Source organism: Zootoca vivipara, chromosome 2 (assembly GCF_965207765.1).
Source record: "Zootoca vivipara chromosome 2, rZooViv2.hap1.1, whole genome shotgun sequence".
Classification (NCBI taxonomy): Eukaryota; Metazoa; Chordata; class Lepidosauria; order Squamata; family Lacertidae; genus Zootoca; species Zootoca vivipara.
In genome coordinates, this window is record NC_142584.1 from 18,684,403 (window position 1) to 18,701,489 (window position 17,087).

General features: G+C 46.8%; 1 protein-coding gene across 1 annotated transcript in view; it reads left to right on the plus strand.

The window, feature by feature from the left end:
* The window catches only part of LMBR1L (limb development membrane protein 1 like), a 43,765-nt gene extending 27,560 nt beyond the window's left edge, over positions 1-16,205 (plus strand). The window contains exons 7-17 of the mRNA XM_035103905.3: positions 479-547; positions 2,771-2,835; positions 4,298-4,373; positions 5,845-5,928; positions 6,320-6,396; positions 7,882-7,959; positions 8,681-8,754; positions 9,215-9,305; positions 10,598-10,664; positions 12,090-12,251; positions 13,829-16,205. Coding sequence (XP_034959796.1) covers positions 479-547; positions 2,771-2,835; positions 4,298-4,373; positions 5,845-5,928; positions 6,320-6,396; positions 7,882-7,959; positions 8,681-8,754; positions 9,215-9,305; positions 10,598-10,664; positions 12,090-12,251; positions 13,829-13,887 — 902 coding nt within the window. The 3' untranslated portion in view covers positions 13,888-16,205. The remainder of the gene's footprint in view (positions 1-478; positions 548-2,770; positions 2,836-4,297; positions 4,374-5,844; positions 5,929-6,319; positions 6,397-7,881; positions 7,960-8,680; positions 8,755-9,214; positions 9,306-10,597; positions 10,665-12,089; positions 12,252-13,828) is intronic.
* The last annotated feature ends 882 nt before the right edge of the window (positions 16,206-17,087 follow it).

Below are 17,087 nucleotides of genomic sequence, written 5' to 3' on the forward strand. Positions count from 1 at the left end.
GGAGGCGAACATCCCTGGAGAGAGCATTACACAGACGGAGGGGCCACTGTAAAGAAGGCCCGTTCTCGTGTTGCCACCCTCCGGACCCCCCATGGGTGAGGCACACAAAGAAGGGCCTCAGAAGATGATCTCAGGGTCCGGGTAGGTTCATATGGAAAGAGGCGGTCCTTGAGGTATTGCAGTCCTGGGCTGTTTAAGGCTTTATAGGTCAAACCCAGCACTTTGAATTCGGCCTGGAAACTCATTGGTAGCCAGTGCAGTCGGACCAGGATCAGTGGAATGTGCTCAAACCATCTTGCTCCGGTGAGCAACCTGGCCGCTGAATTTCGCACTGGCTGAAGTTTCACCAGCTGTTAGGTGTTGGGCAGGTGGGGCAAATGGGCTTGTCTGTGGGCTGGAGGCTCCCCACTCCAGCACTGCCCCCAAGTGGCCTGTTTTATTTGCCCGAACCACACATTGACTGCCTTTCTTTCTGCAGACCTATGGGAATACTACCTCCCCTACCTCTACTCGTGCATCTCCCTGTTTGGTGTGCTGCTGCTCTTGTGTAAGTCGGTTGGTGTGTTTTTTTAAATGCATTGTTGTCATTGCTACTATTGGGATGCTGTGGGGAGGAAGGAGAACTCAGGGCCATGAGCACAGATCCGATCTGGAAGGTTAGAGAGGGGTTCCTAAATGCCTAGGGTTGAATTGCCAGCTCCACAGGATCTGTTGGATAAACCAAGTATTCTGAACTTTGTTTGCATTAAAAAGGGGGGGGTGTATGTTACATTTTTTAAAGAAAGCGGAGATAGCTGCTCTACCACTGAGCTATCATTGCTGCATGCAGAAGATCCCAGGTTTAATAGCCAAAATCTCCAGGTAGTGAGCACCTGTCTGAAACCCTAGAACAGGCATCCCCAAACTGCGGCCCTCCAGATGTTTTGGCCTACAACTCCCATGATCCCTAGCTAACAGGACCAGTGGTCAGGGATGATGGAAATTGTAGTCCAAAACATCTGGAGGGCCGAAGTTTGGGGATGCCTGCCCTAGAGCCATCCCCTAGCCCTAGGGTTGCTACCTGTCCTGTATAATACAGGATTGTCCCGTATTTCAGTGTAAAATGGCACATCTTGTATTGATACAGTTTTGTCCTGTTATTTCAGTTCTTTCTTTCTTTTTATACCTTTCAAATTTATACGTTTCATTAGTTTTACAATCAATTTAACATTTCAAAATTTGAATTCCTTCCCCCTCTTTCTGCGGTTCCTTGAATTTATTTTTTAATACTTTCTGCACATCCAAGTTCATTTTTAACTTGCTCATTTAACTATCAGCTGTAAATATATACAGTACTGCAGGTTATTACAATAATCCTGCTACTGTTTACAATTTATCTGTAAATATTCAATAAACCATTTCCATTCTTTTATTTAAAAAAAGGTTTGTTATCTTGATTTCGTACGCTTCCAGTAAGTTTCACCATTTCTGCATATTCCAGAAGTTTTTGTATCCATTCTTCCTTTACTGGGACTTCTGCTTCTTTCCGCTTTGGGGCAAGTAACATTATTGCTGCTGCAGTAGTAGCATACATAAATAAATTTCTATACAGTTTAGGTAGTTCTGTCCCTATAATTCCCAAAAGAAAAGCTGGGATTTTTTTTAAATAAAGGTTATTTTTGAACATCCTTTTCAATTTATTATATATCATCTCTCTCTCTCTGCCAAGTTAGGGCTTTCCCCCCAAATGCATATGTTTGAAAAAGGGTGTGTAAAAGGTCATATATTTAAGCTCTGGGTAGCCAAACACAGACACACCTACAAATTCATGTGTATGTGTGTGTGTGTGACAAATTCCAGAGGGGGCATCTTGTAAAGCTGCAATAGATTGTAGTGGATTGCCCTGAAGTCATTTCAGCACCAGTTTTTTTTTGGGGGGGGAGGGTGAATCACCCCCCTCAACTGCCCCGGCCCACCCTATCCTGTATTTTGTCAAAACATAGGTGGCAATTCTTGACCCAGGCTACCCCCCCTTTTTTTTTGCATGTGTATCTCTCTGCATATGAAACAGAGGGATATAAATGCTTGCTGAATAGTTTTGTGGCGGAAGTAGGAAATGGCTATTTTCCCTTGAGCAAAATTATTGCGCTCTCGCTTTGGGTGTTGTCCTGATTGGGGAAAAACAGTGCTGCCTTTTTTTTAAGAAGGAAAAAAATGTTGGTTACTCACCATGAAGTTGTTACAGTCAGTGCCACCATTTTAACATTTTGGGGAGTTGCTGGCACGGAGTACTCTTGAGTACCGACAGCAAAAAAAAAAAAAAGCACTGGGAAAATCTATATTCCAAGGAGGGTCTTATAATCCCCCTGGGTTTCTGCCAGAGGGTGTGCCTTGCAGCTCAGAGAGTGTTTTTGAAGCTTTCTGGAGCTTGGTTCTTCGTTGGTTCCAAACAAAACAAAACAAAGAACCTAATAAATGTTAGACAGGGATGAGGCATCTCTGCAAACAGCCCCAGACCAGAGATTTTGTTGCACTGCGGAATGAGGCGACTCTTAAGTACAGGTTTTGGAGGCCAGCTGGATCCCCAAAGTTGCAACAGTTTCCAAGAGATGTTCTCTGTGTGTCTGACCCTGTGGAGGCCTGTTTCCCCCCCCCCCCTCTTTGAGCCTTGCCGGTCCTTGAACTTGGAGAATGGTGCCACCTCCTGGCAGGAGGGGCCATGTTGGAATTACATGCTGGTGTTGCTGTTCACAGCTCTTTTCTTCTTCTTCTTCTTTCTCTCCCTCCACAGTGTGCACCCCCTTTGGCCTGTCGCGGATGTTCACCGTCACGGGGACACTGCTGGTGAAGCCCAGGGTAAGAGCAGGGGAGGCTTTTGGAATTGCCAGGCCTAGTACAAAAGTAGAAGGGACGCGGGTCTAAACCCACTGAGCCTCTTGGGATTGCCGATCAGAAGGTCGGCGGTTTGAATCCCTGTGACGGGGTGAGCTCCTGCTGCTCTGTCTCAGCTCCTGCCAACCTAGCAGTTCGAAAGCACACCAGTGCAAGTAGATAAATAGGTACCAGTGTGGAGGGAATGTCAACGCCGCTTCCGTGCGCTCTGGTTTCTGTCACGGTGTCCTGAAGCGGTTTAGTCATGCTGGCCACATGACCCGGAAAGCTGTCTGTGGACAAACGGCAGTTCCCTCGGCCTGAAAAGCGAGATGAGCATTGCAACCCCAGCCTTTGACTGGACTTAACCGTCCAGAGGTCCTTCCTTTTACCTTTTACCTTTACCTTTTAGTACAAAAGAGAAGAGGGGAATGATCAATAAAGCAACCTGGTTGCTTGTAGAATCATAGAATCACAGAGTTGGAAGAGACCACAAGGGCCATCCAGTCCAACCCCCTGCTAAGCAGGAAACACCATCAAAGCATTCCTGACAGATGGCTGTCAAGCCTCCGCTTAAAGACCTCCAAAGAAGGAGACTCCACCACACTCCTTGGCAGCAAATTCCACTGTCGAACAGCTCTTACTGTCAGGAAGTTCTTCCTAATGTTTAGGTGGAACCAAACGTATTTAGTTGGGAGTGGGAAACAGAATGAGCAGCAGCAGGATAGTCGACACTGTCTAGATCAGGGATTGGGGAGTCTCAGGCCCAGAGTCCGAAAGCAGCTCTCCAGGCCCTCCCTCTGAGCCCTAGGGAGCTCTGCGCAGGCCATGCCCCTCACAGACCCTGCTCTGCCCCCTCCTCAGGTGCTTTTACCTGCCTAGAACGTGTCCTTAACACCTCTGCCTTACCTGGGTGGCAGGTGTGTGTTTGTGCCTCGGCCCAGTATACCTGAAGGAGCATCTTCACCCCCATTCCTCAGCCCGGACACTGAGGTCCAGCTTCGAGGATCTTCTGGCAGTTCCCTCCCTGCGAGAAGTGAGGTTACAAGGAACCAGGCAGAGGGTCGTCTTGGTAGTGGCGCCCGCCCTGTGGAACGCCCTCCCATCAGATGCCAAGGAAATAAACAACTATCTGACTTTTAGAAGGCAGCCCTGTTTAGGGAAGTTTTTAATGTTTGATGTTTTATCGTGTTTTTAATATTCTGTTGGGAGCCGCCCAGAGTGGCTGGGAAAACCCAGCCAGATAGGCGGGGTATAAATAAAAAATTGTGACGTGTGTGTGTGTGTGTGTGTGTGCGTGTGCAATTCAGATTTTTTGCATGGCTAGAACCATGCAAAACCAGCTCTGTAAAGAGTAAGAGGCCCATGTCTTTCATCCAGCGGGTGGGGTTTTTAGTGCTCTTGATTGCTTCATTTCTCTCACGTACGTTTTCCTCTTTCCCTGTAGCTGCTGGAGGATTTAGACGAGCAACTGAACTGTACAGGGTTTGAGGAAGCTGCCATTTCGCGTAAGATCCACTCTGGTAAGTGCTCATACGAGATGGTACAAAGCTGGCCGGAAATGGCTGACTTGGCACCTGATTTGGTTAATGCCCTGAAAGTTGGGCATGGTGGCTAATAAAGGTGATTCTTTCTCTGAGTATTGGTGTAGATATTACGGTATCTGTGAGGGACAAGGGATACAGGGAAGTCCCTTCCATCTTAAGTTCCAGCCCATCCCCAAGCGCTGGAGAGAGCAAGGAGAGCTCTGCCTCCAGCGGAGAGTCAGGAAGTAGTGTCCGAGGCTCAGGCAAGGTTGCGGAGCCCAGGCCCCAGGTGGGACAGGAAGATGGGAGCAGGGGGGGAAGGCCAATTCCCCCAACTCCGGAATTGCGACGCAAACGTAGGGGGAAGAGGTTGGGTCTTCCAAAGCTTCTATGCTGGAGGAAAACGCGCCAATCGCCATTCGGAGGTTCTGACACCTCACCTTAAGGATGTATATTAACCGCTCTGACCACTGTAAATAATCAGCACTTAATAAAAGCCTAAAAAGACCATGCTGGAGTCGTTACTCTAGAGTAGCCACATCAGGCCCTCTGACAGCATCTATCTATCTATATCTATATCTATATATCTACAGTCATACCTCGGTTTAAGTACGCTTCGGTTTGAGTACTTTAAGGTTGAGTACTTCGCGGACCGATCTGGAACGGATTAATCCACTTTCCATTACTTTCAATGGGAAAGTTTGCTTCAGGTTAAGTACGCTTCAGGTTAAGTACAGACTTCCGGAACCAATTGTGTACTTAAACCGAGGTACCACTGTAGAACAGTGTCTGAGGAGGGGAGAGAAATGGCTTGGCAGAGGGTGATCTAGAAGTGCTCAAATAAAACAGTAATGGGTGTTTATACAGTCATACCTCGGTTTAAGTACGCCTCAGTTTGAGTACTTTCAGTTTAAGAAGTCCGCGGACCCATCTGGAACGGATTAATCCACTTTCCGTTACTTTCAGTGGGAAAGTTCGCTCCAGGTTAAGTACGCTTCAGGTTAAGTACGGACTTCCAGAACCAATTACACTCATACTTCGGGTTAAGTACGCTTCAGGTTGAGCAATCTGCGGACCCATCTGGAACGGATTAATCTACTTTCCATTACTTTCAATGGGAAAGTTCGCTTCAGGTTAAGTACGCTTCAGGTTAAGTACAGACTTCCGGAACCAATTGAGTACTTAAACCGAGGTACCACTGTATATCTATCTATCTATCTATCTATCTATCTATCTGATACAGTCATACCTATCTATCTATCTATCTATCTATCTGATACAGTCATACCTCGGTTTAAGTACGCTTCGGTTTGAGTACGCTTCAGGTTAAGTACAGACTTCCGGAACCAATTGTGTACTTAAACCGAGGTACCACTGTATATCATCTATCTATCTATCTATCTATCTATCTATCTATCTATCTATCTATCTATCTATCTATCTATCTAATTGTCTTTGCATTGCACAGGGAAAACCTCCTGCTGGCTCAACTTTGATATGGAAGTGCTGAGGCAACAATACCTAGCGATTCACGCACACAGGATAACACTGGGTAAGAAGAGCAAAGCAGGGGAAAGGCAAGAGCTCTGGATCTTAAATATGCTCCATGTATCTAACTTATCACTGGACAGCTGTGGGATATGGGATCAAACATCCGTAGATTGTTGTCCGCATTATTAAACTTACCACGATTCCTCTCATCCAGTCTCTGTTTGTAGTTTGCAGTTAAAAAAACAACAAATCCCGTTTTGCACCAAGAAAGAATGAAGTGGTGGCTGGATTGATTATGTGGATCAAGCAAATCCACATCAGTCTACCTTTAAAGCTATCCATCCCAGCCCTAGGATGTTTCGCATTTAATTACCTGTATGATGCGGGTCACAGAATTTGGCTGGGGCAATGTCTAGCCATTCAACTCCCTATTTTGTGTTTTGTTTTCGCAGAAACACGCCGCAAAGCCTCTGCTTGGCAAAGGAACTTGGGGTACCCACTGGCCATGCTTTCTTTGCTATCTCTAACGGTAAATGTCTGGTCTGAAATTGGGGTTGGCAAGTCTGGTGTTTTGTTTTTTTAAAAAAAAAGCCTTTAAATGACAGCATCGTGGCTGATCGCCATCTCTTGAGTCAGAAAAAAATGAATGTCAGAAAGCAGGATTCTGGGAATGCGTTCAACAACAGCCTGCCATTTTGGACTCTCCATCAAAATGGCGATTGACTGACGCAGCTTGATTGGTGATGCAGCCCTAGCAGTGGCTCGGCAAAGGCCCCCACCTGCTTTCCACCTCTCCAGAGAAGGAAATGGTGTCCCACTGGGCGGTCCTGTGCCACCAAGGTGCTCCGATCGCCCCAGATCCATGGTAGCCAGGCCCCCTGCAGAGGCTGGGGGCAGCCGGTTACATTTGCCCTGGGCCTCGGAGGGCTAAGCTTGCCAGGGGGACACTGCTACGGGCCTGTCGGACTTACCCTGTTTCAGTTTATAACTTTGTTCTAACACGACTCCCAGCCCCAGGCCTCAGTCAATCAAGCTCTGCACAGGCCTGGCCAGGCCCACTCCCAGTCTTCTCCCTCCTCTTCTTGAAGAGTTGGCTGGGGTGGGAATTTCTGTGCCATCCCACTTGGTCTCTGCAGCTCCGAGGCTGGGAAGAAGGCTCGTAGCTCGACAGGCAGCGGTGGCTCCCTCATGTCTGTGAGCAAAAGGTCCGAGCCCGTTCCCTAGAGGCTTGGTAACAGGTAGAATGGAGTTTGTGTCTGTCAGCGGAGCCTCTTGCTATAGGGAGCCAAGCTTTTCGTTTACTGATTCTGCGGACGAGTAGGTGTATATCCCAGAAAGGATACTGTCCTTTCTCTGCACGTTTGCTGGATTCCTCGTATTTATGGGAAGCTCCTTTGCTTAGACAATACAGTATGTGTTACAAGGGAGCACCAGGGCATTTCTGTATGTTGCGCTGTCCTTTTTTAAAGGCCGAAACCACGGGCGTTTTCCCCGTTGGAGGCAGTCTGCCTCTGAATACTGCTGGAAGCTGCAGGAGGGAAGAGTGCTGTTGCGCTCAGATCCTGCTTGCAGGCTCCCTGTATGTGTTTGGTTGGCCACTTTGGGAGCAGGATGCTGGACTAGTTGGGCCACTGATCCATCAGGCTCTTATTAGGTTCTTATGCTGGTGCTATATTGATAGGGATGTGGGTGGCGCTGTGGTCTAAGCCACTGAGCCTCTTGGGCTTGCTGATCAGAAGGTCGGCGGTTTGAATCCCTGCAACAGGGTGAGCTCCCGCTGTTCTGTCCCAGCTCCTGCCAACCTAGCAGTTCGAAAGCACACCAGCGCAAGTAAATAAATAGGTACCACTGTGGCGGGAAGGTAATCTCGGCCTGGAAGCGAGATGAGCACCGCAACCCCATAGTCGCCTTTGGCTGGACTTAACCATCCGTCGTTTAACTTAGCGACTTAACTAAACCATCCTTTACCTTTACCTTATACTGATAACTTCCCCCTTCCTGCCATCTTTTCCAGGGCATCTCTGTTCTGGTTGTCTGTTTTCATGTCTTGGAGCTGCTGTTGGATGATGCAGCCATGCCACGAGGGATCCAGGTGAGAGAAAGGACTGTCTTGTTGGAGTCTCCCAAGCCAATCGTTTGTACTGGAGCTTTCTCCAGCCGCTCTCTCTTCATGGCTCAGGCTTCCTGTCTCACCCTGTCGAGTTACTTAATTTCTCTAGTTGCTATTTCACTTGCAAGACATAGATTAAATTCAATTGTTCAAGAGGTTTAGCCACTGAAATGCCTACTTTGCATGCGTCTAGACCAGTGTTCAAAGCTCTAGGCGCATTTTGCAACAGGGAATTTCATTAGCGCAAGCAGCTTCTGAGCTCTGGGCACAGTACTGCGCCTGAGATTTCAGATTAAAACTGCAGAGTGGAAGGAAAGAAGGACCTTTTTCTGCCTCCCCACTTCCAGCTACTCTCTGAAGACTGGAGAAGAGACCCTCTTAAGGATATTAGGGGGGTGGGCAGGGGAAGGACTAGACCATGTTAAAAATGAACATAAGATTTTAGCTGCAGTTCATTCATTTTCAGCTTTGTATTCTTGTTTAAAAAAAGCACACCCAGACATTCCTTTGTTGCGGCCATATCCTAGGTTTAAGGTGCCATTAGGTCCTAGCTTTCGTATCTCAGTTTCTAACAATGGTCTAGACTGATGGGTACACGGTACCAAGATAAGTCTAACTTGCAGAAAGCATATTGTTTTATTCAGCTCTTCCCTCCCCGAAGGAACCTAATCACACATTTCTCCTTTTGTCTCTCCCTTCCCAGGATGCACCGTTGGGAAAAGTTTCTTTCTCTGTCTTTGGCTCTTTTGGGGCAGCCATGCAGGTGATCCTCATATTGTATCCTTTGCAGTTTGTCCGTTTTGGAATTTCCCTCCTGTTACTTTGCGACACGAAGATTGCCAGGCAGGTTTGAAAAAAGTTGCTTCCCCCTTGCTGGTTTCTCTTCAACCTTCTCCTCGTCAGCCAAAAGGTGTGAGACTCTCCTAAGGTTAATCTGCCCTGCCCTGGCCTTCTTCTTCATCACCGAGCAGCACTACTTTGGCTACTTTGGCTATCGTCAAACTCTGGCAAGGCAAGACCTTTCTTGCACTGAAGACTCATTGCCAGAGCATCATAGTAGGATTCCTGTTCTGAGCCTAACTTCTGTGGGAAGCGAAAGGTTTGCTTTAAATAAGTTTCTCTGTGCATGATTTGTGTGTGCGCGCACGCATGCTTCTCTTCGGAAGTCCTGCTTCCCAGCCTGTCCATGTTGGTGACAATTTCTCCATCGTTCTTCCTTAACCCTTTGCTGTATTAGCTACCTAATGATTTCCTCCGTGGTGGGATTCTACAGCTCCCCACTGTTTACCAAACTGCTGCCTGAGCAACATGACACAGCCATGACCAAGGTACTGTATATATATCTGGCTGCTTTGTTTTGTTTTAATTGACACCACTGTCGCTGGGGACATCCCTGGCCCAACCCATTGGCTGAGCCGCTCGGCTGGAAAAAAGCAGAAAGACAAAAACTGTTATGATATCTCAGCTGCTGTGAGAGGGGGGACCATTTACAGCAGGCTTCCTCAAACTCGGCCCTCCAGATGTTTTGAGACTACAATTCCCATCATCCCTGACCACTGGTCCTGCTAGGTAGGGATCATGGGAGTTGTAGGCCAAAAACACCTGGAGGGCTGAGTTTGAGGAAACCTGATTTACAGCATGTTAATAATGGGAGCTTACTGATCTGAAAGCAGGAGCGGGTTTAATGGTTTATTCTCTGCCTTTCTTTTTTTTAAATTTAATTTTGACAAAGTAATAATCATAAATAAATGATTTCCATTCCATGAATAAATAAATGATTTCCATTCCATTGTAGCTATCCAGCCTCCCAAAATTTCAACACCTCTTGCAATGATTTGACCCCTTTCCGTTTTAACAGTACTGTTCTAATTCTCAAAAATCATTTCTCCTGCATATTCCCCATCTTACCTTAATGGCACTTGTTAATTTATCATTAATAGCTATATCCCACGCCTCTGTATACCATTCTTCCATTTTATATTCTGCTTGCCCCTTCCACTTCCTAGCTATCATAATTCGTGCAGCTGTCAATAAATTTGTGAGCAAGTCCTTCATAGCCTGCAAACCCCCCACCCCATCGTAAATTGATAATAATGCTACCTCTGGACTTTTGGTCGGCTTTAACCCAGTGATTTCTGCTATCTCCTTAAACACCCTTTGCCAGAAAAATTTGTACATATTTACACCCCCACCCCACGTGAACATAATTCCCTGTTTCCTGGCATCCCCTCCAAGATGACACCAAATCTTCCTTGTTTATTTGATTTAATCTGACTGAGAGTAGGTCTTGCGAACTGCAGAGAGGCGTGGGGGCTGAGTGAGTTACAGCTCGCACCCGTAAGAGCTAAGGCACAGAGCCTCCTCTTTGAGGGGTGGGGAATAATTGCGGCTGTGGCGCTACCTCCTTGCTAGTCTCCAGTCAAAAGTCATGTGGGTTTCTAGTGTCATTGGAATGGATGCTCAGGATTGTCTACTCTGATTGGCAGACAGGGCTCTCCAGGGTTCCAGGGCTGGGGTCCCTCCCCTCCCTTCCTGGAGATGCCATGGTTTGAACCTGGGGACTTCTCTCTGCATGCTCTGTCTCTGAGCTGTGTTTATTTCAAGATGCTTTTCCTTGCAGATAATCGGGAACTGTGTCTCGTTGTTGGTGTTGAGCTCTGCCCTCCCAGTTTTGTCTCGGACTTTGGGTGAGTTTTGCCTACTTCACTCTGTCCTCCTCATCTTCTTCAGAGTGCATCAATAAAATTCAGCCTTGCTGTTGAAAAACTCCCGTGTAGGCAGGGCTGTGTGTTTTCAAAACAAATACACCCAGATCAAAGGGACGCAGGTGGCGCTGTGGGTTAAACCACAGAGCCCTAGGGCTTGCCGATAGGAAGGTCGGCGGTTCGAATCCCCGCAACGGGGTGAGCTCCCGCCGCTCGGTCCCTGCTCCTGCCAACCTAGCAGTTCGAAAGCACGTCAAAGTGCAAGTAGATAAATAAGTACCACTCCGGCGGGAAGGTAAATGGCGTTTCCGTGTGCTGCTCTGGTTCGCCAGAAGCGGCTTAGTCATGCTGGCCACATGACCCGGAAGCTGTACGCCGGCTCCCTCGGCCAATAAAGCGAGATGAGCGCCACAACCCCGGAGTCGTCCGTGACTGCACCTAATGGTCAGGGGTCCCTTTACCTTTACCTTTACACCCAGCTCAAGCAACCCCCCCCTCTTTTCTTTTTGATAAGTAATACGGGCTACACATACAGGGGTACCTTGGTTCTCAAACTTAATCCGTTCCAGAAGTCCGTTCCAAAACCAAAGCACACTTTCCCATAGAAAGTAATGCAAAACGGATTAATCCGTTCCAGACTTTTAAAAACAACCCCTAAAACAGCAATTTAACATGAATTTTACTATTTAACGAGACCATCGTTCCATAAAATGAAAGCGATAAACAATGTACTGCTGTCACACAATCAATCAGTAGCTGAACTGAGTTCCACAAAAACACAAAAACAAAATACGCAAAATAAATAGCAAAAACAGACAGATCTCAGCATAACACTCAAAGCGGAAGCAAAACACTCAAAATGGAGCACGTTCGCCTTCTGGAAAAAGTTCACAAACCGGAATACTTACCAGGTACTTCCGGGTTTGCAGTGTTTGGGTTCCAAGGCGTTTGAGAACCAGGGTACCACTGTATTTGTGTATTCATTTACTTGATTTGCACTATTTTGCTTCCACTGATCCTCTGGGTGGAGGCAAAAAGTATTAGGGTGTTGAAGGCCTGTCCCCTGCAAAGTTTATGTAGCTTCAAAGAGGGTAATGTACTGCCCCTCATGTTTACTTGCAGAATCATTATTGACTAGAACAGTGTTTCCTTTTGGACCCGGAAGAGGGCAGAATGGGGCACGCTTATACTCAATTTACTGACGTGTGCAAGGGCCAGGAACGGAAACCCCGTGCAAAAACTCTTGCAAGGAGCGTAAATCAGTAGATGGTACAATGAATCACAGATCTTTAAAATATTGCAGATGACCTTGAAGATTCAAGTGTGTGCTGCATGGCCAGCATTATTATTATTATTATTATTATTATTATTATTATTATTATTATTATTTCTTTATCTCCATCTCAGGAATCACGAGGTTTGACCTGCTTGGCGACTTTGGGAGGTTTAACTGGCTAGGAAACTTCTACATTGTCTTTCTCTACAACATGCTCTTTGCTGGCCTCACGACTCTTTGCCTGGTGAAAAAATTCACCTGGGCCGTGCAAGCTGAACTCATCAGGGCATTTGGTAAGTGCTGGTGTTCCCCCCCCCTTCAAGCTCTCCTCTGTCTATTTGTTACAGCGGTATTGGGAAAGAGAACTGCTACGTAGTCTGATCAGCAACAAAGGGACCACCATGTCCTGGGTATAAGGGAAAGAGCATAAGATGTGGTCCCATTCGGGTTGCGGCTTCCTTCTGCGGAGGTTGACTATGACCTAGTTTACATGTCATGCTAAGCTAAACCATGGCTTGGTGCAAACACATGGGCTTGAGAAGAGGAGAGCCACTTGCTCTTCTTTAGTCATACCGCTTTGCTGTGCTTTGGCTTGGCTTAGCACATCATCTGAACATGGCTTTGTAAGTTCAGCTCTCTCCAAGCAAACCATGAGCTGGAACCAAGGTTTTCCCCTATGGTTTATCTGGGGCAGGTAAACTACCAGCCTTGGTTTGGACAATTTGCTAGGCCATAATTTGGCTCACCTGATTCACGAACCAGGCCGAAGTGTGGTGGGCCCTGGGGGTTGCTTGGAGCATTCTGAACCTACCTAGGGTTGTCTGTTATAGCCCGGAAAACTTTTCTGCCTAAGGAACAACCGTTTTTGCATGTGAGGAAACTCCCGCCGCCCCCAGTTCATTTCCTGTCTGGGCAGGCTCACTGTGTGTGTTCATTTTATTTGCTATTCTTATTAGCCCCTTTCCAGCCACACACTTGGAAAGGCTTGCAACAAATACAGTGGTACCTTGGTTCTCAAACTTAATCCATTCTGGAAATCCATTCCAAAACCAAGGTGCATTTTCCCATAGAAAGGAATGCAAAACATTCTTTTTGTTTTCTGTAATGTGAATGATGTAATGATGATAAAAAATATGTAAAATTCAATTTATTTATTTTAAAAAAAGGAAAGCAATGCAAAACAGATTAACCCGTTCCAGACTTTTAAAAACAACCCCTAAAACAGCAATTTAACATGAATTTTACTATCTAACGAGACCATTGATCCATAAAATGAAAGCAATAATCAATGTACTATACTATAAAAGAAATGAGACAGTATTGTAGATGATAAAAAAGAATTTTTAAAAATTCTTACCTGCACCGATGATAGTCATTGTTTCGATGGGGGGCCTTTATCCATTTCTGCAGTCACACAATCAATCAATCAATCAATCAGTAGCTGAACTGGGTTCCACACAGTCACAAAAACAAATGAACCGAAAAAGCCCCCAAAACAAAAATGCAAAATAAATAGCAAAAACTAAAGCGCCAAACTTAATCCGTTCCAGAAATCCATTTGTCTTCTGTAATGTTCAAAAACTACCGTAATGTGCAGCTTCTGATTTGTGCAGGCACCCCAGAAACAACAGCCAACAAGCACCTTGAATGTTCAGCTTCCGAAAAACGTCCGAAAACTGGAACACTTACTTCTGGGTTTTTGGTGTTTGGGAACCAAGGTGTTTGAGAACCAAGGTGCCACTGTAATAAAATTGCAATGACTGAACAACTTGTTCAGTTGGTCTTCTTCCTGCCTGGGTATTGGGATGAGAGTCTGCAGGCTTTGGGCTTTAATCCATAATCTCCTCCTCCTCCTCTCCTCTCTCTCCAGGCCTCCACAAGCTGCCTCTACCTGTGACTCGATCCCACCAGCCGTGCAAGCTCAGCTAGAATCAGCGTTGGTGCCTGAACCGAGCCTGGCAAGGCCACGCACCTTGCCCGTGAGCCGCAGCCGGGACATCCTTACCTTGACGTCGTGATTGTTGCTTGTCTTCTGAGCCATCGGTCTGCAGCAGACGAGTGCGGGGCAGAGAGCTGCCTTTGCCCTGCCTTCATTTTGACCAATGACTTGTCGGAAAGGAGGGAAGGTGGCATTTTCAGCCTTTCCTCCCTATTTCCCAGAAGCCCGAGGAGGGCGATAGACTTGAACCACTCTTGAGACCTTGCTGTCTTCTCTGAGGTCCCTGTTCCTGCCAGCTGAGGGAACGTCTCAGTAGTCCACACTGTGACTTTGGAACTGGGGCAGTGTGAATAGGTTGTGGAGAAAGAGGCCTTGTGGACTGTCTTAGAGAGAGATTGATGTAGAATTGGCCCCGGGGGGCATTGTTAGGGAGCAACGCGGGAGAGACAGGCTGCGGGGGGAAGTCCCTTGCCCCCGCAGGGGTGCTGCAGATTCCTGCTCTAGCTCCCTCTCTCCCTTGTTTACATTTGACATTGTCTTAAACCTCATGTCCATGTTGGCCTCTCACTAGACCGTAGGGCCGAAAACCTTTCCAGTTAGGAATTCTGAGCCAGTTCTGTGTTGTAGATCGAACTCCGTTCCATTGTTTACATACCTCACTCAAGTGCAATATAAGCTGGCGCTATTGAGCCATCTATCCATGGCTTTCTGTTTCAGCAGCCATCTCTGTGAGAGACTATTTTGTGTGTGTGTGTGCGCGCTTGCGCTTGCGCTTCATATTCTTTAAAATTTGCCCTGCAACATGTAAGCTTCCCTTGTCCGTAACGCTGGGTGTCGACTCAAAGTAATGGTGGACGCATCTAATAAGTTTCCTAATGGAAACTGTGTAAGGGGAAGCAGGCCACAGAGAGTGCCCTTGCCCAGCAAGAAGGGAGAACTTGCCACAATGGCCACCCTTCCAACTCTTGTACCATTGAGAAGCAGTTGCAGAGTTTGATGTTTTCCGAAATTAAGAACGGACCTCAAGAACACCGACGCAGCTCTTCTCTTGCCCTGTGACCCCCATGCCTTGTTCAAGGGCAAACTTCACAGCCTGTATAACTTGCTTTGCTCTCCACACTCTATCAGTGTTCCCAAACTTGTGTCTCCAGCTATTTTTTTGGACTACAGCTCCCATCATCCCTAGCTAGGAGGACCCAGTGGTCAAGGATTATGGGAACTGTAGTCCAAAACAACTGGAGACCCAAGTTTGGGAAACACTGCTTTAGATCACAGGGAGCCAGGTGCTGTTCAACTATGTCCCCCATCATCCCTGGCTGGCAGGGGTTGATGGGAGTTGGAGTTCAAGAACAGCTGGAGAACGGACACCACTTCAACAACTTCTGCTCTAGATACTCCCAGCTTGCAGGAAGATCTCCCGTTATTTGGGTGGGTGGCTTGGAAGGTGAATCTGTTCAACATGGAGGTATATTTTTTAAAAATCTGGGGAATGGCAGGGGCATGTTAGAACACGGTTAATGTGGAAGAATGGTGCAGTGGGAAACAGCCCCCCCTGCCCCCTCTACTGTGTGTGCATCATTTGGGCATCTCTTAGTGTTTGGATGCCAGGCTGTGTTCTCCAGTTTGTCAGGACTCTATACCCAGTGCTGGATAGGAATTATATGAGGAAGTTGAATCCCTTATTTTAATTCTCTATTAATGTGGAAGTTTGAGCCTAAAGGGCAGGAAGCAGGGAGGTATCAAATTTACCAGCCCAGATGGGAGTGACCATTTTACAGTTATGTCTTTTGAGTTTTATGGTAGGAGTTGGTGTGTGTGTGTGTGTGTGTGTTTTCCCTCCCTGTCTCTGTGGCACCGTCATTCTGCAGTGTCTGTGTATGTGTGCTGGGCAAGACCACAACTGCCTATGCCCCATGTTTGCAGAAAATGCAGAAGTTTGCTTCGAGGCGTGTGGGTGCAGTTTTGAAGAACGACAGGTTGCTGCGCTCTTGTTATTGTGGCGACCGTAATCTCCATAAATTTCACAGCCGGAGCTGAACATAGGAGGCTGCACACAGAAATCCTGCATCCTCACCGCAGATCAGACTTCGATTGGGAGGGGAAGGGTTGTGTGAGAATGAATTATTTTGTTGCAGGAACATATTGCGGCATTGCAGGCCCCACTTCAGAGGGGCCCAACCGAAATGGAGACTTGTGACCCCCGCCTGCCTTTGTTGCTTCATGTAGTGACTGTCCGATCTCAGTACTATACTGTCCATGGGGCTCGTATCCATGTAAGCAATAAATTGCCTAGTCCTCTTTTATCTCCCCTCTTCTCTTCCGGATGCTTCTTTTGTGTTGTGGGAGGCTATGAAAAAAAAGGATGGTGTCTGTCCTGACACGGTAGAGAGAAAACTTTCCAGCTGGCTGTATCTCCCGAGCATTTGTTTGTTACTCAATGAATGTTTCATAGAGAGCCTCAGATTACCTTTCTGAGCCTCTGTAATCCTGTTCATTTGAATATTGGGTCATTATTTAATGGGGAAGCGAGGCATTTGCCATGCAAATGAGCACCCTGGATTTTGTGGTTTGTCATACCGCAAATGAGTTAAAAGCAAGGACTGTTTTGAGTCACAACAGCCGATCCAGATTATATAAGGCAGGGTGATTTTTCTGCATCTTTATAGCTAAGTAGCTAGCTACTCCTGTTGCAAATTACTACTGCATTTAAAACAACAAGAACGAAATCTTAAAAGAGAGCAAACATCTTGCCTATTTCTATCACTATGGTTCTGTACTGGAGATAAAAGTCTTGTCTTGCTGTAAACTGGCATGGAGAAATTGTTGGATGTCAACGCCCATCATCCCTGTCAATGGACTTGATTGACAATTGTCAGTCAGCTTGGGCCTGATGGGAGTTGTTGTCCAACAACATCAGGAGGCCTCCACATTGACTACCCCTGCCTTAGTATTTTAGCTGGTAGTTTGAGACCAACACACCGCTCATGCCCCATTTCTTTTTTTGTCGAGGGCCTGGGCTGTGACTGGGAGCACCCCAGTGCAAAGGAGGAGAATGGCTCTGTTATATCTCATAGGGTGGGGTCATCTTGCCTACACATCTGTGACTGGCGTGGGATCCCTGATATTTTTGGTATTGGCTCATTTTGGACGGGTGAGAAACATGGCCTCACACCCAGAGTCTTGTAAGAAA